A 23,461-nucleotide genomic window follows, 5' to 3' on the forward strand; every position below is an offset into this window, starting at 1 on the left:
TATATGAAGAGGGCCTACAAGTGTGAATGCCCATATATTGTTTGTATGTGTGTGTGTGTGTGTGTGTGTGTGTGTGTGTGTGTGTGTGTGTGTGTGTGTGTGTGTGTGTGTGTGTGTGTGTGTGTGTGTGTGTGTGTGTGTGTGTGTGTGTGTGTTCGTGCATCTTTGTGTTTGTGTATCTGTGTGTAATCTGACCCCTTTCTGGTGTGTGTGTGTTGATTGACAGTCTGTCGGAGCAGCACACACACACACATGGTGGGAGGGTGAGACATTCCAGCTCAGACTCTTCAGGCTCAGACTCCTACAGTGAATTGGAGGAGGAGAGCAGTAGCCAGCGCTCCCTTAGCCCAAGCCCAGAAACACACTCCGATCCTGGGACACCCACCGACGCTCAGGCCCTTGGCTGCACCAAGGAGGTAGTACCCCCACGCTCACTTTCTGTCACACTGCTGTCTGTCTGTCTCTATACCATATCTCTCTTTAGCTGCCTGTCTTTCATGGTATTTCTCAATCTCTCTCTTTTAGAGATTTTTCTCTCACCCTTTAGCCTCTCATACCTTTTAGCCTCTTATATCCTTTAGCCTCTCATACCTTTTAGCCTCTTATACCCTTTAGCCTCTCATACCTTTTAGCCTCTTATACCCTTTAGCCTCTCATACTCTTTAGCCTCTTATACCCTTTAGCCTCTCATACCTTTTAGCCTCTTATACCCTTTAGCGTCTCATACCTTTTAGCCTCTTATACCCTTTAGCCTCTCATACCTTTTAGCCTCTTATACCCTTTAGCCTCTCATACCTTTTAGCCTCTTATACCCTTTAGCCTCTCATACCCTTTAGCCTCTTATACCTTTTAGCCTCTTATACCCTTTAGCTGCTTATACCCTTTAGCCTCTTATACCCTTTAGCCGCTTATTCCCTTTAGCCTCTTATACCATTTAGCCTCTTATACCCTTTAGCCGCTTATACCTTTTAGCCTCTTATACCCTTTAGCCTCTTATACCATTTAGCCTCTTATACCCTTAAGCCGCTTATACCCTTTAGCCTCTCATACCTTTTAGCCTCTTATACTCTTTAGCCTCTCATACCCTTTAGCCTCTTATACCCTTTAGCCTCTCATACCTTTTAGCCTCTTATACCCTTTAGCCTCTCATACCTTTTAGCCTCGTATACCCTTTAGCCTCTCATACCTTTTAGCCTCTTATACCCTTTAGCCTCTCATACCTTTTAGCCTCTTATACCCTTTAGCCTCTCATACCCTTTAGCCTCTTATACCCTTTAGCCTCTCATACCTTTTAGCCTCTTATACCCTTTAGCCTCTCATACCTTTTAGCCTCTTATACCCTTTAGCCTCTCATACCTTTTAGCCTCTTATACCCTTTAGCCTCTCATACCCTTTAGCCTCTTATACCTTTTAGCCTCTTATACCCTTTAGCTGCTTATACCCTTTAGCCTCTTATACCCTTTAGCCGCTTATTCCCTTTAGCCTCTTATACCATTTAGCCTCTTATACCCTTTAGCCGCTTATACCTTTTAGCCTCTTATACCCTTTAGCCTCTTATACCCTTTAGCCGCTTATACCCTTTAGCCTCTCATACCTTTTAGCCTCTTATACTCTTTAGCCTCTCATACCCTTTAGCCTCTATACCCTTTAGCCTCTTATACCGTTATACTCTATTTTTTCTCTCTGCCTCCTCTCATTTCAGATTCTCTCTCAATTCAATTCAATTCCATTCAAAGGGCTTTATTGGCATGGGAAACATATGTTTACATTGCCAAAGCAAGTGAAATCTATCTGGGGAGGGGGAGGGGGAGGCAGGAATTAGGAATGCACGTGAGCTAGTCTAGGGAGGGGTGAGACCAGGGGGAGGAAGCGGGGGGAGGGGTATGCAGGGGGAGGAAGGCGGAGGGGAGTTGCTGTAGGAATTAGAGTCTGGGTGTCATGTCAACAAGCCCAGTCCCAAATAGGAATGCCCACGGGAGGTGGGAGTCCCGGAGATTCAGTTTCACGCTAACATTTCATTAGCAGTTAGCATGACAGTCTCCCACACTAATAACCAACTGCAGACTCTCTATGCTACGCCAGCTTACGCCCAACTAAGCTAAACTAAAGGTAAGGGAAGCTTTCAAATGGAATGGGTTAGCAGTTTCATTGGCACTGAGTTACAAGCATGTAAATGTAAAAGAGAGAGAGCGAGAGAGAGAGAGAGAGAGAGAGAGAGAGAGAGAGAGAGAGAGAGAGAGAGAGAGAGAGAGAGAGAGAGAGAGAGAGAGAGAGAGAGAGAGAGAGAGAGAGAGAGAGAGAGAGAGAGAGAGAGAGAGAGAGAGAGAGAGAGAGAGAGAGCGAGAGAGGTCTGTTTAGAAACAGTGGTGAGTAATAGGTCTTTATTTGAGGAGGAGCTGGTGGTGGGGGGGTATTATCGAAAGAGGGGGACAGCAGTTGGGGGTTTAGGTTAGCTATGCAGAGAGAGTTGAGTAGGGGAAACCTGCTTCTACTGCCTGTATGAATAGAAGGCCCTATGTGTCTGTCTCTGACCATAGCTGGGTCTAATACTGTACATGCGGTATATCAGGCCCCAATAGAGGTGGTGAGGCTGGGGGGGGGGGGGGGGGGGATATTTATTTACTGCTTTCTATTGCCTTCTTGTCAAATAGCGCCAAGCCAGAACAAACTGAGAATTGACCAACTAGGTCCCGAAAATCATGCAAAGCACACTGGGAGTTTCCTTCCTCAATTGAAATACAATCCATCTCCGAGCTGAAGAGAGATCTTATCTATGGATGATCGAATTGGAACTGGGGTTTCAACCGAGCATGTTTTGGGTGGGTGGGGAGGGGGGGTAGGAAAGAGTGCTCCAGAGTTCCAGGTAGAGGGAAGGAGGGAGGGAGGCAGGAGGCAGAGAGGGTACAAGAGACGCAGTGTCTTCTCTGGAAAAGGGAATGAGGGAAGGGGGGCAGTGTTTGAGTAGAGGAGTAGAGGTTTAAATAACTCTGGTCAGCTACTGGAGAGAGGGAGATAGAGGGGGAGGAGAGAAACATAAAGAAAAGAGAAAGAGCAGGAAAGCAGTGAGTATATCCTCTTCTTTTTAAAACTCTCTTCTTCCCTTTCTGGGTTACTGAGTGAATTGTTAGGCAGAATAAACAGCCAGTGTGAGTCATTAGATAAATGGGAGGGGGCTTTAGCCTCTGTCAGGTCAGATGTGTGTGGATTCCAGTGGTAGTAGGAAATGTCAGGTCAGATGTGTGTGGATTCCAGTGGTAGTAGGAAATCTCAGGGCAGATGTGTGTGGATTCCAGTGGTAGTAGGAAATGTCAGGTCAGATGTGTGTGGATTCCAGTGGTAGTAGGAAATCTCAGGGCAGATGTGTGTGGATTCCAGTGGTAGTAGGAAATGTCAGGGCAGATGTGTGTGGATTCCAGTGGTAGTAGGAAATGTCAGGGCAGATGTGTGTGGATTCCAGTGGTAGTAGGAAATGTCAGGGCAGATGTGTGTGGATTCCAGTGGTAGTAGGACATTAAGGTGGGTTGAAGAAGTAGTCAATTTAAAGGGCACTGTTCAAAGTTTGAGCTTCTTAGACTATGGTTGAACGAGTGGCCGTTTTTACAGTGTTTTCTCAATGTATTCTACATTTACAGTGTACTTTTAACTGTGGTGGTAAGACTGAAGCCGGTACTGGGAGTGAGTAATGTATGTTGGTAGTGTTTGTTCTATGGGCTGTGTGTTTTGGAATAGTCCAATGTGTGTCCTGGTTTACAAGGAATCTATCGTTTACTTATCAAATCAAATCAAATTGTATTAGTCACTTGCGCCGAATACAACAGGTGTAGACCTTACAGTGAAATGCTTACTTACAAGCCTTAACCAACAGTGCTGTTTCAAAAAATACAGATAAGAATAAGAGTAACAAGTAATTATAGAGCAGCAGTAAAAAAGTAACAAGATATACAGGGGGGTGCCTGTACAGAGTCAATGTGCGGGGGCACCGGTTAGTTGAGGTAGTATGTACATGGAGGTAGAGTTAACTAAAGTGTCGAGTGATAGATGACAACAGAGAGTGGCAGTGGTGTGGAGAGGGAGGTGGGGGGGTTGGGGGCTATGCGAATAGTCTGGGTAGCCATTTGACTAGACGTTCAGGAGTCTTATAGCTTGGGGGTAGAAGCTGTTTAGAATCCTCTTGGACCTAGACTTGGCGCTCCGGTACCGCTTGCCGTGGGGTAGCAGGGAGAACAGTCTATGACTAGGGTGGCTGGAGTCTTTGACAATTTTTAGGGCCTTCCTCTGACACCGCCTAGTATAGAGGTACTGGATGGCAGGAAGCTTGGCCCCAGTGATGTACTGTCATGTCACTGTCACTTGCTCTTTTCCCCTTAGTCTCTCTCTCTGTCTCTCATTCCATCACTCTATCCTTCCCTCCCCCTTAGTCTCTCTCTCGTGTTGTCACTCTATCGCTCCCTCCCCCTTAGTCTCTCTCTCTCTTCACAGAACAGTGTGACCATAAGACCTACCCTCCTCATCTTTCTTTCATCCTGTTCCTCCCTTCACACTTTATAAACATTTGTATTTTCAAGGATTTTTTATATTGCACTGGCCTTCATTCAACATATCAATATTTTTGTGGGAAAAAGCTTATCTGAATATATATATCTCCTTCCGTGGCCTCCAACTGATCTTAAATGCTAGTAAAACTAAATGCATTGTAAGGCCTGGGTGTCGGAGTGTGAAGAAAAAGCGCAGGAGCAGCAATTGCAAAACAAATGCTCTTTAATAGAACACGGACAAACTAGGCCACCCTACTAACACACTGGGTGTACACTAATAAACTACCCCAGACACGTGGGGAATGAATAATGTCCAGAAACATGAAGCACAAAATCGACACCAACTTACATACAAACAATCCCGCACAAAGAAACGTGAATGCCGGCTGATTAAATAAACCCAACTAATTAACCCTCATACAAAACAGGTGCGCCCAATAAACACATAGGGAGGGGGAGAAAAGGATCAGTGGCAGCTAATAGGCCGGTGACGACGACCGCCGAACGCCACCCGAACGGGAAAGAGAGCCTGCCTCGGTCGAAGTCGTGACAGTACCCCCCCTCTGACGCGCGGCTCCCGCAGCGCGCCGACACCGGCCTCGAGGTCGACCCGGAGGACGAGGTGCAGGGCGATCCGGATGGAGGCGATGGAAATCTCTCAGCATAGACGGATCCAAAATGTCCCCCACCGGTACCCAGCACCTCTCCTCCGGACCGTACCCCTCCCAGTCCACGAGGTACTGCAGGCCCCTCACCCGGCGTCTCGAGTCCAGAATGGCCCGTATCTTGTACGCCGGGGTCCCCTCGATGGCCAGAGGGGGAGGAGGGACCTCCGGTACCTCACCGTCCTGCAGGGGACCAGCTACCACTGGCCTGAGGAGAGACACATGAAACGAGGGGTTAATACGATAATAGGAAGGGAGTTGTAATCGATAACACACCTCGTTTATTCTCCTCAGGACTTTGAAGGGCCCTACACACTGCGGACCCAGCTTCCGGCAGGGCAAGCGGAGGGGTAGGTTTCGGGTCGAGAGCCAGACCCTGTCCCCCGGTACAAACACGGGGGCCTCACTGCGGTGGCGGTCAGCACTCCTCTTCTGCCGTCCACTAGCTTGTTGAAGTGATTCCTGGACGGCTCTCCATGTCTCCTTGGAGCGCTGCACCCATTCCTCCACCGCAGGAGCCTCGGTCTGGCTCGGATGCCATGGTGCCAGGACCGGCTGGTACCCCAATACACACTGAAAGGGGGACACGTTAGTAGAGGAGTGGCGTAGTGAGTTCTGGGCCATTTCGGCCCAGGGAATGTATCTCGCCCACTCCCCTGGCCGGTCCTGGCAATACGACCGCAGAAACCTACCCACCTCCTGGTTCACTCTCTCCACCTGCCCATTACTCTCAGGGTGATAACCGGAGGTAAGGCTGACCGAGACCCCCAAACGCTCCATAAACGCCCTCCATACTCGGGACGTGAATTGGGGGCCCCGATCAGAAACAATGTCCTCCGGCACCCCGTAGTGCCGGAAGACGTGGGTGAATAATGCCTCCGCAGTCTGTAGGGCTGTAGGAATACCGGGCAACGGGAGGAGACGACAGGACTTAGAGAACCGATCCACAATCACCAGTACCGTAGTGTACTGGTAGTGTACTGGTAGTGTCTTCCCCCTGAGACGGGGGAAGATCGGTCAGAAAATCTACGGACAGGTGCGACCAAGGCCGTTGTGGAACGGGTAGGGGTTGTAACTTCCCTCTAGGAAGGTGCCTAGGAGCCTTACTCTGGGCGCATACCGAACAGAGGGAAACATCAACCCTAACGTCTCTCGCCAAGGTAGGCCACCAATACCTCCCCCGAAGGCTCCCCACTGTCCTCTTCACCCCAGGGTGACCCGAGGAGGGTAGAACGTGAGCCCACCGAATCAATTTGTCCCGAACACCAAGCGGCACGTATTTCCGCCCCACCGGACACTGAGGAGGAGCGGGTTCCGTCCGTAACGCCCGCTCGATGTCCGAGTCCACCTCCCACACCACTGGTGCTATCAGCCTAGAGGCGGGAAGGATGGGAGTGGTTTCGGTGGGCCGATCGTCCGAGTCGTAAAAACGGGACAGTGCATCTGCCTTTACATTCTGGGAGCCCGGTCTATACGTTAAGGTAAACTGGAATCGGGTAAAGAACATGGCCCACCTTGCTTGACGTGGATTCAGTCTCCTAGCTGCCCGAATATACTCCAGATTCTGGTGGTCAGTCCAGATGAGAAAAGGGTGCTTAGCCCCCTCAAGCCAGTGTCTCCACACCTTCAGGGCACTGACCACTGCTAACAACTCCCGGTCCCCCACATCATAGTTACGCTCCGCTGGGCTGAGTTTCTTCGAGAAGAAAGCACAGGGGTGGAGTTTTGGTGGCGTACCAGAGCGCTGTGATAGCACGGCACCTACCCCAGCTTCGGACGCGTCCACCTCCACTATGAATGCTAGAGAGGGATCCGGATGTGCCAACACGGGTGCATCCATGAACAGCGCCTTCAACCTGTTGAAAGCTCCGTCCGCTTTTGCTGACCACTGCAAACGCACCGGACCCCCCTTCAGCAGTGAGGTAATAGGAGCTGCCACCTGGCCAAAACCCCGGATAAACCTCCGGTAGTAGTTGGCAAAACCCAAAAACCGCTGCACCTCCTTTACCGTGGTCGGAGTCGGCCAATTACGCACGGCCTTAATGCGGTCACTCCCTACCACCACGCCCGAGGTGGAAATGCGATAACCCAGAAAAGAGACGGCTCGTTTGGAGAACACACACTTCTCAGCCTTGACATATAGGTCATGCTCCAGCAGTCTACCAAGCACCTTGCGTACCAGAGACACATGCGCGGCGTAAGTGGCTGAGTAGATCAAAATGTCATCGATATAAACAACCACTCCCTGCCCGTGCAGGTCCCTGAGAATATCGTCTACAAAGGATTGGAAAACGGCTGGAGCATTCTTTAACCCATACGGCATGACGCAGTACTCATAATGGCCCGATGTGGTACTAAATGCGGTTTTCCACTCGTCTCCTTTCCGAATACGCACCAGACTATACGCGCTCCTGAGATCCAATTTTGTGAAGAACTGCGCTCCGTGAAATGATTCCATTGCCGTAGCAATGAGAGGTAGTGGGTAACTAAACCCCACGGTGATGGCATTTAGACCTCTATAATCAATACACGGACGCAAACCTCCCTCCTTTTTCTTCACAAAAAAGAAACTCGAGGAGGCGGGTGAGATGGAGGACCGAATATACCCCTGTCCCAGAGACTCAGTGACATATGTTTCCATAGCCACCGTCTCCTCTTGGGACAATGGGTACACGTGACTCTTGGGAAGCGCAGCGTCTACCTGGAGATCTATCGCACAATCCCTTCCCGGTCGATAAGGTGGTAATTTAGTCGCTTTCTTTTTACTGAAAGAGATTGCCAAATCGGCATACTCGGGGGGAATGTACACCGTGGAACCCTGGTCTGGACTTTCCACCGACGTGGCACCGATGGAAACTCCCAAACACCTTCCAGAACACTCCTTTGACCACCCCTGGAGAACCCCTTGTTTCCACGAAATTTTAGGATTGTGCCGGGCCAGCCAGGGAATCCCTAGTACCACCGGAAACGCAGGCGAATCAATAATATAAAAGCTAATACGCTCCTTATGATTCCCCTGCGTCACCATGTCCAGGGGAACCGTGGTCTCCCTGACTACCCCTGACCCTAATGGCCGGCTATCTAAGGAGTGCACGGGAAAGGGAGAATCTATCGGCACAAGCGGAACCCTTAACCTAAGAGCGAGTCCGCGATCCATAAAGTTCCCAGCTGCGCCTGAATCGACTAGCGCCCTATGCTGGGAAGAGGGGAAAAATGTAAGAAAAAAAATCAAGACAAACATGTGACTAACAGGGGGTTCTGGGTGAGTTTGGTGCTGACTCACCTGGGGTGATCGAGAAGTGTTCCGCCTGCCATCTCGACTCCCAGACGGACCCCCCCAGCACCGATCGGCCGTGTGTCCTCTCCGATCACAGCTGGTGCAGGGAGAGCCTCCTCTTCCGGTACCCCTCTGTCCAGCCTCTCCCACCTCCATCGGAATAGGAGCGGAGGGACTGGGTGGTGGAACGTACAGGACCCTCTCAGAACGCCCGCGGGCAGCCAGCAGATTGTTCAGACAGATAGACATGTCAATCAGCTCATCCAGGGAAAGAGCGGTGTCCCGACATGCTAGCTCCCTGCGGACGTCCTCCCGGAGACTACACCGGTAGTGATCAATAAGGGCCCTGTCGTTCCACCCAGATCCTGCAGCCAGGGTCCGGAACTCCAACGCGTAATCCTGGGCGCTCCTCTTCTCCTGCCTAAGGTGGAACAGTCGTTCTCCCGCCGCTCGGCCCTCTGTAGGATGGTCAAATACAGCCCGAAAACGGCGGGTGAACTCTGGGTAGTGCTCCTTCGCTGAGTCTGGGCCATTCCAGACTGCGTTTGCCCACTCCAGAGCACGACCCGTGAGGCAGGAGATGAGGACACTCACCCTCTCCGCTCCCGAGGGAGTGGGTCTTACGGTGGCAAGGTACAGCTCCAGTTGGAGTAGGAACCCCTGGCACCCTGCCGCCGATCCATCATAATCCCTCTGGGAGTGTCAGACGGAAAGCGCTGGAGCCGAGGGATGGAGAGTCCTGGGCTGGAGGAGCCGAAGGTGGAGAGAGAAGACCACTCCTCTCCCATCTGTCCATTCGCTCCATCATAGAATCCATCGCTGTTCCAATACGGTGGAGAACGGTGGTATGATGGAGCACCCGTTCCTCCATCGATGGGAGAGGGTTGGCCGCTGCTCCTGCTGACTCCATAGGTCAGGGTTGGGTGCGGGATTCTGTAAGGCCTGGGTGTCGGAGTGTGAAGAAAAAGCGCAGGAGCAGCAATTGCAAAACAAATGCTCTTTAATAGAACACGGACAAACTAGGCCACCCTACTAACACACTGGGTGTACACTAATAAACTACCCCAGACACGTGGGGAATGAATAATGTCCAGAAACATGAAGCACAAAACCGACACCAACTTACATACAAACAATCCCGCACAAAGAAACGTGAATGCCGGCTGATTAAATAAACCCAACTAATTAACCCTCATACAAAACAGGTGCGCCCAATAAACACATAGGGAGGGGGAGAAAAGGATCAGTGGCAGCTAATAGGCCGGTGACGACGACCGCCGAACGCCACCCGAACGGGAAAGAGAGCCTGCCTCGGTCGAAGTCGTGACATGCATGCTCTTCAACCGATCGCTGCCCGCACCTGCCCGCCCGTCCAGCATCACTACTTTGGACGGTTCTGACTTAGAATATGTGGACAACTACAAATACCTAGGTGTCTGGTTAGACTGTAAACTCTCCTTCCAGACTCACATTAAGCATCTACAATCCAAAATTAAATCTAGAATTGGCTTCCTATTTCGCAACAAAGCATCCTTCACTCATGCTGCCAAACATACCCTCGTAAAACTAACCATCCTACCAATCCTCGACTACGGCGATGTCATTTACAAAATAGCCTTCAACACTCTACTCAACAAATTGAATGCAGTCTATCACAGTGCCATCCGTTTTGTCACCAAAGCCCCATATACTACCCACCATTGCGACCTGTACGCTCTATTTGGCTGGCCCTCGCTTCATACTCGCCGCCAAACCCACTGGCTCCAGGTCATCTATAAGTCTCTGCTAGGTAAAGCCCCGCCTTATCTCAGCTCACTGGTCACCATAGCAGCACCCACCCGTAGCACGCGCTCCAGCAGTTATATCTCACTGGTCACCCCCAAAGCCAATTCTTCCTTTGGCCGCCTTTCCTTCCAGTTCTCTGCTGCCAATGACTGGAACAAACTGCAAAAATCACGGAAGCTGGAGACTCATATCTCCCTCACTAGCTTTAAGCACCAGCTGTCAGAGCAGCTCACAGATCACTGCAACTGTACATAACCCATCTGTAAATAGCCCATCCAACTACCTCATCCCCATACTGTATTTATTTATTTATCTTGCTCCTTGGCACCCCAGTATCTCTACCTCCACATTCATCTTCTGCACATCTACTATTCCAGTGTTTAATTGCTATATTGTAATTACTTCGCCACCATGGCCTATTTATTGCCTTACCTCCCTTATCCTACCTCATTTGCACACACTGTATATAGACTTTTTCTACTGTATTATTGACTGTAAGTTTGTTTATTCCATGTGTAACTCCGTGTTGTTGTATGTGTCGAACTGCTTTGCTTTATCTTGGCCAGGTCGCAGTTGTAAATGAGAACTTGTTCTCAACGAGCCTACCTGGTTAAATAAAGGCGACATTTTTTGTTGTTGTATTTTTCTCGCTGATCAGGACGATTGTTGTTTTTGGCTTAACCCCAAGACCAGGTTTTCTGTTTTGATTGAATATAGTCCAAGCACTTTCTGCAAATTAATTATAGTGCAAGTTAGTGTTTAAAACCAATGTGGATGTATAAAAGTCAACCTGTATCACATGATCCCTCTCCTTTGTTGAGCCTACCTGTCTGTTTCTCCCCTCATCCCTCTCTCCTTAAATATGTCATCCGTCTCCATCCTCTCCTCTTCCTCTCTCTGTTTTCTCAGATATATCACCCCTCCACCACTCAGTGGCAGCTGGATAAGTGGCTGAAAAAAGTCCCCAAAAAATTAACTTCCTGCAACCAGGATCCCAGCAATCACGACCACGCCCAGAGAGCTACAGAGCACCGGTCGCTCTCCCCAGACCCCCACAGAGCCACATCTCCATCCAGACCCTGGGGGATCAGAGAGGACTACAGCCCCAGCCAGAGCCCTGTTCCCAGCCCGCGCTTCAACTACAGCCCCAGGCATAGCCCTCGGCCTAGCCCTGGCTACAGCCCCTGCACCAGCCGCTGTTCCAGTCCTTGTCCTAGCCCCACCCCAAGACACAGTCCCATCCCTAGCCCGGTCCCCAGTGTCTGTCCAAGCCCCTTCCCAAGCCCCAGAGCCACTTGCAGCCTTAGTTCCATTCCCCAGCACCCCCCTAGGAGTCCTAGTCCTAGCCTTACTCATTCTAGCCCCCGCCGCTATCCTCAGGTTCGGAGTCCTCATCAAGAAAGCCACAGGACTCCCACGTGGCCTAGCCTAACAACCAGCCCAAGCCATAGACCCAAAATCAGGCCCTGGATTGCCCCTGTACCCAGCACTGAGCCCAAGAGCAAGCCAAGACACAGTCCATATCCTCAGCCTCCGCCTCAGCACAGCTCCAGGCCTAAATCCACACAGAGCCAGTCTGTTCCCACTCCCAAGACCACAGCCAAGGCAGCCCCTGCTCTGACCACTGAGCTGAGCCACAGGCACAAACACAGACCCAGGCCTAGTCCCAACTCGAGTCCCAAGCTTCATTCCCAGCCTAGCTTGAAACACGCACTCACTCTAGCCCCCAAAAGCCAACACCTATCCAACCCCAGGCCCAGTAATGGGCCTAGTTTGACAACCAGACTCAGTACCCGTCTCAGTCCCACACCCAGGGCCAAGACCTTACCCACCACAGACCCTAGCAGAGAGACCAGCAGCAGAGTTAGTCACTGTTCCAAATCCAGCCCAAAGCCACATTCTCTGCCTAACTCCAAAGCTAGTTCTGAGCCTCGCGCTAAATCCAGCCCCAGCCCTAGACCCAAATACAAGTCCTGGGCCCCTGCTCCCCACTCAAAGCTTCCACAGAGGAAGCCCCAATCTAAGGAGAGAGAACAGGAGGTGGACAACCGGAGAGAGACCCATGCACCAAAGAGGAAGGTAGATAGGCAGACAGAGGGAAAGGGGCAACATGAGGTAGAGAGACAGACAGAAAAACAAGGAGAGAGGCAGGGGAAGAAACAGAAGGAAAGAAAGGGGGAGAGACAGGGAGAGAGAAGACTGGCGGAGGAGCAGTTGCTTAGACGCCCCTGGGTCCAGATCTCAGAGGAAGAGGAGGAAGAGGAAGTAGAGGAGAGAAAGAGGAGAAGGGAGGAGAGCGAGAAGGAGGAGAAGTGCAAGAGGAGGTGGGAGGAGCAGCAGCAGAGAGGTGAATGGCAAGCGGTCCAGCCCAAGCAGAGACCTCACACCAACAGCGAGCGCCTCCACCATCCCATCGACCCACAACGCCACGGGACCAAGAAAAAGAGGAGGAGGAAGAGTGAGGAAGAGAGACAGTCTCAGCCGGACCCTTCCCCTCCACCGTCACCCTCCTCCCCCACTCCTGTCGTCCCACCCACAGACTCCTCCTCCTCTTCAGAGTCCGACTCGGAGCCCGATCTGCCTCCCAACGTCACCAAAGTCCCGGCCGACTCCACATCAAGCCAGCGTCCCATCCCCAGGAGAGGGTACCAGGGCCCGGGGAGGCCCGCGGATAGCAGGCCCAGAGTGCTCTACCCCAGGCGCACCACCGCATCCAACCCAGGCCAGGGGCACCAAATCCAAGGAAAGCAGAAACTCTACACCCTGGTTCCGTTTGGACGTCGTGAGCTGGCCGCAGCCTCCCATCGAGGCCTGAGAAACTTGGTGGTTCAGATAGACCTCTCCCTGCTCAACAGAGTGCCTGATACTACGACAGGCACCCCAGCCTCTCACAAACACTCTTCCTCCTCCTCTGCCTCTTCCAAGCAGAAAGAAGCCATGAGACACCTGTGCATCCCCGAGACAGAGAGAGGAGACAGCAAGAGGAAACGCAAGGTAACACACACACTCCTTTTTTTCTCTATAGACCTCCAGTGTAAACAAGATAGTTGCACTGTAGCTAGTTTATCATGGAATACTAATGTCATCCTTTACTGAGACCTGAAGTCACTGTTACTTCACAACTACAATAGCCTGGTGTCCGTGGTTCTGCCATAATATGCGTGTTTCCTCCCAGTCAGAGAATGGAGTCCAGCACCACAGAGAGAGTAAGAGGAGCAACTCCCAGACCAACGGCCCCTTTGCCCACACAGAGTCGCACAGACGTCTAGACCCTCACTCAGACACCAGACACAACGGGTGAGACTGGAACGCACACTCTCATACACACATATACACACTCTCATACACACTCTCATTGACACTTATACACACAAACACACACACACACACACACACACACACACACACACACACACACACACACACACACACACACACACACACACACACACACACACACACACACACACACACACACACACACACACACACACACACATATATACACTGATTGTATAAAACATTAGGACACTTGCTCTTTCCATGACATAGACTGACCAGGTGAATCCAGGTGAAAGCTACAGTATATATATACGCACGCTGATACATAAACACTGTAAGAAGTACTGACTGTGTATTTCCGGGGGTTGTATGTGTGAGCAGGTTCTTGGAGGACTATCTGGACAGTACCCCTCTCTCTGACACCGCCGACCCCACCAAGCCCCCCATCAAAACACAGAACCCAGAGCCTAAGATGGAGGTTGAGTGTTGTGTTGGGGTGTCAGGGCAGCCTCGGCCCGAGTGTGAACCATGGGGACCTCCTTTACAACGGGCAGGGGGACAGAGAGGAACCGTAACCAACCATGAACCGTGAGTGCCTGACTGAAAAATAAGGCCACTGTTAGTCTTAATGACCACATTCTACAGCCCAACCTAGACTGTCAGAAGCAGTCAGTAGCTACCACATAATAATATATTTGTCTGCTCTTTCCTATTGACTTCCTCTCCCTTTCCATCCCTCTGTAGCCCACATCATGCTGAGTACTACATGCATGAAGCCAAGAGGATGAAGCACCGTGCAGATGCCATGGTGAGACTGGTTCAGGACTGGGTTAGGACCAGAAGAACTGTTCTAACACTGAGTTAGGAATGTTAAAAATCGCTCCGCCATTTTCTGGTTGCTAAAACTCTGATAGTTCGCCTAATTTCAGTTTATGTGACAAAATAAGCTAGTTTAGTGTAGAGAGTCATTTTACCATCTAATCCGCTATGAAATAGATATTTTTCATTAGCAAAAATACTGTTGTTTCAGCTGTTTGAAGCTGGTGTAATAAAACCGAAAGTGAAAGAAGCAAAAACAAAACTTAAGACCAGGAAGCATAGAAATAGCGCACATAGAACAGATCTACCGCTTCTTAGTCTTGCTTTCAATGACAATGATAGATCTATAACTCACATTTCTATGTGGATTTGGTCGGTTTGCCCACAAAGTTACATATTGCCACTTTAAGACTGTTTCAAAGATATCAATAACATTTTTAAGATAAGTTGGCTAAAATGATAAGGACCCTTTTACAGGATTAAGTGGCTAGTGAGCTCTTCCAACTTCAATAATTTCCTATCTCACTTACCCAGTATCTCTCTCTCTCTGTCTCAGGTGGATAAGCTGGGGAAGGCAGTGAACTATGTGGATGCTGCTCTCTCCTTCATGGAGTGTGGAAAAGCTATGGAGGAGGGACCACTGGAGGCCAAGTCTCCCTATACCATGTACGCAGAGACAGTAGAGCTCATCAGGTGAGACAAACACACACTCACACGCACACACACACATTCACACAGACACTCTCACACACAAACACAGACACAGACACAGACACAGACACACACACACACACACACACACACACACACACACACACACACACACACACACACACACACACACACACACACACACACACACACACACACACACACACACACACACACACACACACACTGTAACAGTGATCCTCTGTGGTTGTCAGGTACGCCATGAAGCTGAAGAGCCACTCTGGCCCAGGGGCTAGACAGGAAGACCAACAGTTGGCCGTACTGTGGTATGTTACTAGCAACGATTGTCCAAATGGTTGAAAGGTCAAAAATAAAGTTCTGATCAATGAAAAAGCTGCATAATGGGGTAAGATACTCAATGCATTTTGAATTTTAAAAACCCAAGAAACATTGACTGAACCTTTGTTTAATGAGATCCAGAAAATCTATGGAATCCAGACAGTTTAGGTGGCAATTTCAATTTAATGTTAAATATAAAATGTTTTCTTCTTTGAAACAACCATGCCAACATTTTTTTTAAACATATATGGCCTATTTATGCATTTTGTGATTATATTGATGGAGTAAACTTCTGGAAATACCAACTAATTTGGGCATAATTAAAAAGAATAGCATAAAATTAGGCCTACTCTCTATACAATCAGCATATTTCTATGGTAGGCCTACCAAGCCCTCACAATCTCCCAGCTTTCACCATGGTTTTCATTCGTAATGATGATTGTTTTTGTCAAATTCTCATGCATATTCTTTTTTTAAATTCTTTAAAAAAAAAATTCGCCCCTTTTCTCCCCAATTTTCGTGGTATCCAATCGCTAGTAATTACTATCTTGTCTCATCGCTACAACTCCCGTACGGGCTCGGGAGAGACGAAGGTCGAAAGCTATGCGTCCTCCGAAGCACAACCCAACCAAGCCGCACTGCTTCTTTAACACAGCGCGCCTCCAACCCGGAAGCCAGCCGCACCAATGTGTCGGAGGAAACACCGTGCACCTGGCCCCCCTTGGTTAGCGTGCACTGCGCCCAGCCCGCCACAGGAGTCGCTGGAGCGCGATGAGACAAGGAAATCCCTACCGGCCAAACCCTCCCTAACCCGGACGACGCTGGCCCAATTGTGCGTCGCCCCACGGACCTCCCGGTCGCGGCCGGCTGCGACAGAGCCTGGGGGAGAACCCAGAGACTCTGGTGGCGCAGTTAGCACTGCGATGCAGTGCCTTAGACCACTGCGCCACCAGGGAGGCCCTAATTCTCATGCATATTCAACATTAGATGGAGACTGTGTTTGAGAAAAGGATAGTCACTAAATGCTCTAGAATTTTCAAGCACAGAAATAGTTGATGTTGGTTGTTCGTTTTTGGGAGCGTCTTCCATTGTGGCTGAGTTAGGCTACTTTGTAAACATTACATCTCTACTTTTTCAAACTCTACAAAAATGAACACCCAGCTGTGCAACTATCGCTTTCTTGTCATTCTTGTGATATAAATGTTGTTTGTGCTTTTAATCCATGTCAAATCAAATCAAATGTTATTTGTCACATGCTTCTTAAACAACAGGTGTACACTAACAGAGAAACGCTTACGTACCTTCCCAACAATGTAGAGAAAAAGAAAATAGAGAAATAATTTAAAAGGTTCAACACAATAATAAAATGTATAATAAATACACAATGAGTAACGGTAACTTGGCAATATACAGGGGGTACCAATACCAAGTTGATGTGCAGGTGTACGAGGTAAATAAGGAAGATCTGTACATATAACTAGGAATTAAGTGACAAATAATAAACAGTAGAAGCAGTGGACGTGATGTGTCCCAAAAGTTCTTGCAAAAAGGGTCAATGCAGATAGTCCGGGTAGTTATTTTGTTAACTATTTATCTAACTATTTAGCAGTTTTATGGCTTGGAGTTAGATGCTGTTCAGGGTCCTGTTGGTTCCAGACTTAGTGCATCGGTACTGCTTGCCGTGCAGTAGCAGAGCGAACAGTCTATGGCTGTAGTCTTTTACCATGTTTAGGGCCTTCCTCTAACACCACCCGATATAGATGTCCTGGATGACAGGGAACTAGGCCCCAGTGATGCCAAGCAGTTGCCATACCGAGCGATGATGCAGCCAGTCAAGATGCTCTCAACGGTTCAGCTGTATAACTTTTTGAGGATCTGAGGGCCCACGCTAAATCTTTTCAGCCTCCTGAGGGGGAAGAGGCGTTGTCGCACCCTCTTCACGACTGTGTTGGTGTGTTTGGACCATTACAGATCCTTAGTGATGTGGACACCGAGGAATTTGAAGCTCTCTACCCGTTCCACTACAGTACTGTCGATGTGAATGGGGGCGTACTTGGCCCTCAATTTCCTATAGTCCACAATCAGCTATTTTATCTTGCTGACGTTGAGGGAGAGGATGTTGTCCTGGCATCACACTGCCATGTCTCGAACCTGCTCCCTATTGGCTGTCTCATCGTTGTCTGTGATCAGGCCTACCACCGTTGTGTCGTCTGCAAACTTAATGACGGTTTTGGAGTCGTGCGCGGCCACGCTGTCATGGGTGAACTGGGAGTATAGGAGGGGACTAAGTATGCACCCCTGAGGGGCCCCCGTGTTGAGGGTCAGTGTGATGAATGTGTTGTTGCCTACCCTCACCACCTGGGGCGGCCCGTCAGTAGAGGGAGGTGTTCAGTCCCAGGAACCTTAACCTAGTGATGAGCTTTGAGGGCACTATGGTGTTGAATGCTGAGCTGGAGTCAATTAACAGCATTCTCACATAGGTGTTCCTTTTGTCCAAGTGGGAAAGGGCGATGTGGAGAACAATAAGGATTGCGTCATCTGTGGATCTGTTGGGGCGGTATGCAAATTGGAGTGGGTCCAGGGTGTTTGGGATGATGGTGTTGATGTGAGCCATGACCAGCCTTTCAAAGCATTTCATGGCTACAGATGTGGGTGCTACGGGGAGATAGTAATTTAGACAGGTTACCTAGGTGTTCTTGGGAACAGGGACTATGGTGGTCTGCTTGAACATGTAGGTATTACAGACTGGGTCAGGGAGAGGTTAAAAATATCAGTGAAGACACTTTCCAGCAGGTCAGCGCATGTTCTGAGTATGCGTCCTTTTAATCTGTCTGGCCCTGCGGCCTTGTGAATGTTAACCTGTTTAAACATCTTACTCACATCGTCTACGGAGAGAGTGATCACACAGTTGTTCTGAACAGCTGGTGCTCTCACACATGGTTCAGTGTTGCTTGCCTCGAAGTGCACCTACAAGGCATTTAGCTCGTCTGGTGGGCTCGTTTCACTGGGCAGCTCGTGGCCGAGTTTCCCTTTGTAATCGTGATAGTTTGCACGCCTTGCCACATCCGACAAGCATCAGAGCCGGTGTAGTAGGATTCGATCTTAGCCCTGTATTGATGCTTTGCCTGTTTGATGGTTCGTCAGAGGGCGTCCAAGCGTCAGCGTTGAATAGATTCAGACAAAAAACCGACTATGTGCCATTGTTGACATTTTGAAGGGGTCTTGCTTCTGTTTGAGCCGGCATAATGCACGTGTGCAGAATCATAACATCAACAGGGAATTGCTTTTTGTTTTTTTCTATTGTGTTATTGACTGTACGTTTGTTTATTCCATGTGTAACTCTGTGTTGTTTGTGTCACACTTCTTTGCTTTATCTTGGCCAGGTCGCAGTTTTAAATGAGAACTTGTTCTCAACGTGCCTACCTGGTTAAATAAAGGTGAAATAAAAACAATAAAAAACAAGCAAGCGTTAGAATGTGCGTTGCTTTTCTTTTTAAATAAATCGGTCCAGCAACAATTATTTGACAAGTGAATTTACACCTCAAAAAATAGAGGAATAATGACAGGGGAATCCTGAGGTGGGCGGTGCATGCACATTGCTAATGTCACTTTCTCTTTGTAATTTCTTATCTATTATTACCCGCCTAGAAAATAATCACCTATAGGATGTGGATTATGTATTTATTTACTGGGCATTTCTCTGTGTGTGTGTGTGTGTGTGTGTGTGTGTGTGTGTGTGTGTGTGTCTGTGTGTGTGTGTGTTCCCTAGTTTCCGGTGCCTTGCTCTCCTATACTGGCAGATGTTTCGTCTAAAGAAGGATCACGCCCTGAAGTATTCCAAAGCTCTATTGGACTACTTTAAGGTACAGACCTCACCAGCAGCTATTTTAACTGCTGGATTTAGTGTGATGCAATTAAAAGCAGACATGTTAGATTAGATTGGTTAGATTGTAAATGTGTTTTATCTGTCGTCCCAGAGTTCTCCAAAAGTGCCTACTACTCCCCCAATCTGGAGCGACTCGGGAAAGTAAGAAAGCCTCGCTCTCTGTCTCTCTTATCACCTCTCCCCCTCGCTCTCTTTCTCAATCACTCCAATGTATTTGTGAACGTAGTATTACATTGATTTGACTCTCCTTAGCGAAGTATCATTGTGTTCTTCTCATTGACAGGGGCACAGGGGGACCTCCCTCGTCCCTCTCCCCCAGCCCCTCATCCCTCACCCTGGGCTCTCACACTGGCAGCTCCCCCTCCTCCCTCATCAGCATTCCCCAACGTATCCACCAGATGGCAGCAAACCACCTCAACATCACCAACAGTGTCCTCTACAGCTATGAGTACTGGGAGGTAGCAGATAGCCTTGCCAGAGACAACAAGGGTAAGAGAGGCTACCTCTTTATTAGCAAATGAATAAATGGACTGAAATTACCTCTTTGGTTTTTTTAGAGAGAGAGAGAGAGAGATAGATAGTGAGAGATAGATAGTGAGAGAGAGAGAGAGAGAGAGAGAGAGAGATCAGTTTGTTGAGACTAGGTTTCAGTGTTTTATTAGATGTGATTTAACCCCCCACTTTCTCTCTCTCTCGCTCTCTCTTTTTCTCTTTCTTTTTCTCTTTCCAGAGTTCTTTCACTACTTGAACACCCTGTCGGGGCCATTGACTCTCCACAGTAGTATTGCTCATGCAGTCCAGTACACCAGACAGGCTCTACAGTGGATACGCATCAGTGCCAATGTGGGTTAGTGGAGGGAGGGGCGAGACCATAGAGAATGATAGAGAAAGCATCCCTATATAGTTCCCATTATGGCGTCTGTGAGCGCACCGGCAGCGCTATCTCCATTTTTAAGTAGTCAATTTTATTCTTCACAATTGGCTGATCCCTCCTGATGAGCTGGTTGGACATGACTCCAACAGGAAGTTGACTGTCACCAAGTTGACTGCATTAAAATGGTGGAAGCCCTCACTGCTGCTCCCATGCTGACATGGCATTTTGGCCACTGGAGGCCTCTATCATTCTTTATGGGTGAGACCCAACAACCTGGCCTAAGGGAAGGAGGGAGAGAGGGACACAAGTGATGAGAAATTGAGGAGTCCCCTTGTATTCTACGTTTTAAGGATTAGTACTTCAATTCTCAGCATGTATCATAAATTATGGATTGGATTTATACACAGTAGCGCCTTTCCTGGTGCTCAAAGTGCTTCACTTTGTGTGGGGAGAAGGTGTTGTTAATCCTACAAACAGGCAAAGGAACTGTTTTAGTATATCTTTACTCTTCCTCTTGGGATTCTCTGTGCAGATCTTTAAAGTTCCACATGGATTCAATGCCTTCAAACTCGCTGCTTTACCAAACGTGCCACATATGTAATGACAAAAATACACACAGCAACTGTCTAAAAAGGAAATGGAAGAGAAACATCATACAGTGCACCTGTGAGGACTTTATGATTTCTCTACTGTACAAAAGGACAACAGACATATGACCTGGACTACATCTCCCATTGGCCTCGCCAGGACTAATGGTTTCATTAGGGGAAAGGTGAAGTTGGGATTTTGAGTTTTATTTTGGACTGTCAGACCCCTCATCCTAAAATGTAGACCAAGTTACTGGTAGCTTTTCTGTATGACTACACTGTGAGATGGCTCTTTTAAGAACATTTAGAGATGCCTTTCACTTTTTGATGTCTTTTTATGTGCAATAGGTGTGTCAGATTATTTGTTTTTAACAAAAATACCAAAACAATAGGTTTTGATTTGGTTTTGTTGCCAAGTGGATGGCCCAGCATTCATGTTCCTGTCTATGCAAAATTATTATTTATAATATGGTGTAATGTAATTATCAAAAGTTGCATACCGAATTGTATTTCATAAATGTCTTTTTGATATTGCAATTTGTATGCATGTCCATGTTTGTTGAAGCAAAGTTGGTATATGACCTCCTAAAGTCTAACAACAAGGATTTATCCCCAAATAGAACATGTTTAATGACACCTAGTAATCGCTCAGATATTTCCTAAATTCTATTAGTGTTCCCACTCAACTTTCAATATTTAGATGAAGGTGTATGTGTGTGTGTGTGTGTGTATTCCAGTTAAATGTATTTGTGATCAGACTGTGCTTCTCTCATTCATCTCTCCATCTGACTGACTCCCTATCCACTGGACACACACTGGTTGAATCAACATTGTTTCCATGTCATTTCTACGAAATGACTTTGAACCAACATGGAATAGATGTTGAATTGACGTGTGTGCCCAGTGGGTAGCCTCTCTTTCTTTCTGCTCCCTCCCTCTCCCCCATCTTTCTGTCTTTCTTTCTCTGAGTAGGTTGTCTGATAGAGCTAGTTCTTTTTTCGACACCACTTATTACCCTGATGCCCTTTGCACCAATAGGAAGACTGTTATGGCAAGCCTCAGCATCCGCTGTCTGGAACCATAGCAACAACTCGGAATAGCCAATGAGACTGGGGAGGATGTAGCCTAGCCTACATCTGCCCGCGTGACAGGTGCAACGCAATGAGACCCTGAGAGGAATTTTTAAAAAGCATCAGACAGTCTATATTTAGATTTGGCTACTGTAGATGAAACATGACAGTGGAACAAACCTGAAATATCACATATGCTTTGACTTCATGCGTTGGATTTCCCGGACTGCGCTTCTGTGGGGTTAACGGGTTTATACATTAAATAACGAATAGGCATTGCACCCGATGACGTGCGTGGGATCAAATTGCCATCCATTCAGTGAGATCACTGGAGCAGAGATTGTAATTTAACTGATTTTGAGATGTTTAGATGTTGCTGTTCACGTCTGCATAATATTGGATAGACTAAAATATTAGGGCCAATCATCATAGGCCCACTAATGTTCAGCGGCTGATAACATTTATTGCCACACGGTTACAACAGAGACTTTCGAGATAACGGTTTACCCATTATCAGTAGGCCTACACTGGACTGAACTGAAGTATCATAACTCCACCGCGTTTCGGTATTCTCCGCATGTATGTCGCCCGTGCGTCATTTTGTGAAGTCTGTGTGCGTGCTGGAATAATGCTGGAATAATAGCGCCATCTGCTGGCCGGTTGGGCTAGGGTTTCTGAGGACACTGGCTGGTGGCCAGTCTGCATCAAAGCACGAGACAAAATATTAAAAAGTATTCTTTCTCTGTCGCACTATCGCCCACACACTCGGTTTAGTCTACACGCAGCCCTATATTTGGACTCTGGGACTCTAGTCCTCTTCTTGGCTGCCTGCATGGATTTTTTTGGTCATATACCATATATTATATGCAGATTGTGTATTGCGTTTTTCAGTTTTCAAATCAAATTGTATTTGTCACATGCGCCGAATACAACAGGTGTAGTAGACCTTAGCGTGTAATGCTTACTTACAAGCCCATAGCCACTGTCATAACCAACAACACAGTTCAGTAAACATAATTAATAAAATATTAACTAAATAAATTAAAGTAAAAAATTCAATAAAAAGTAACACAATAAAACAACAAAAACGAGGCTATATACAGGGGGTACCGAGTCAATGTGCGGGGGTACAGGTTAGTCGAGGTAATTTGTGTGTGTGCGTGTCTTAGGGGCCAAGTATGCTGGATGCAGTAACAGTCAAAAGACCAGTCAGAGATCTGTATATAATGACGAGTGCTCGTGTCTCCGCCTTAACAATGGGAGTCGTTGTCCCAGAGGCGGGAAGCAGGCAGGTCCAAAATAAGCCCATACAAACGCATTAGGCTTATTTTTTACATGTTTGACACTTCCTCTGGCCAAGTCAATGAGGACGTGCCATAGACATTAAAACCAGGGACGTGCGTGCGTGAGATAGTAGCCCACAACATACCGTCGTCCCTAATCTCTGTGACCCAATTCCATTTCAATTTTCAGACCCTTCTCCAGTTTAAGTGGCGCAATAACTACTTCTTTATGCGGTGGAGGCCGATGAGGTTTTAAAGGCGAAGGAAAATTGGCAATGAAATGGAACGTGGCCTTTCACAGCGCTGCGTCAAGTGTAGTGTTGTTGACTCGCCACGGGGTGGCACGATAACCACAGCCAGCGGCAATGGGAGCTGTCACTGACCCGA

The 23,461-nt window shown here is 48.2% G+C and overlaps 1 protein-coding gene across 1 annotated transcript in view; it reads left to right on the plus strand.

The window, feature by feature from the left end:
• Positions 1–21,258, plus strand: part of aff3 (AF4/FMR2 family, member 3) — a 38,134-nt gene extending 16,876 nt beyond the window's left edge. The window contains exons 7-17 of the mRNA XM_055871615.1: positions 227–416; positions 11,172–13,256; positions 13,438–13,559; positions 13,926–14,132; positions 14,289–14,352; positions 14,920–15,056; positions 15,290–15,361; positions 19,144–19,237; positions 19,352–19,401; positions 19,544–19,749; positions 19,991–21,258. Coding sequence (XP_055727590.1) covers positions 227–416; positions 11,172–13,256; positions 13,438–13,559; positions 13,926–14,132; positions 14,289–14,352; positions 14,920–15,056; positions 15,290–15,361; positions 19,144–19,237; positions 19,352–19,401; positions 19,544–19,749; positions 19,991–20,112 — 3,349 coding nt within the window. The 3' untranslated portion in view covers positions 20,113–21,258. The remainder of the gene's footprint in view (positions 1–226; positions 417–11,171; positions 13,257–13,437; positions 13,560–13,925; positions 14,133–14,288; positions 14,353–14,919; positions 15,057–15,289; positions 15,362–19,143; positions 19,238–19,351; positions 19,402–19,543; positions 19,750–19,990) is intronic.
• The last annotated feature ends 2,203 nt before the right edge of the window (positions 21,259–23,461 follow it).

This window comes from Salvelinus fontinalis, chromosome 19, assembly GCF_029448725.1.
Source record: "Salvelinus fontinalis isolate EN_2023a chromosome 19, ASM2944872v1, whole genome shotgun sequence".
NCBI lineage: Eukaryota > Metazoa > Chordata > Actinopteri > Salmoniformes > Salmonidae > Salvelinus > Salvelinus fontinalis.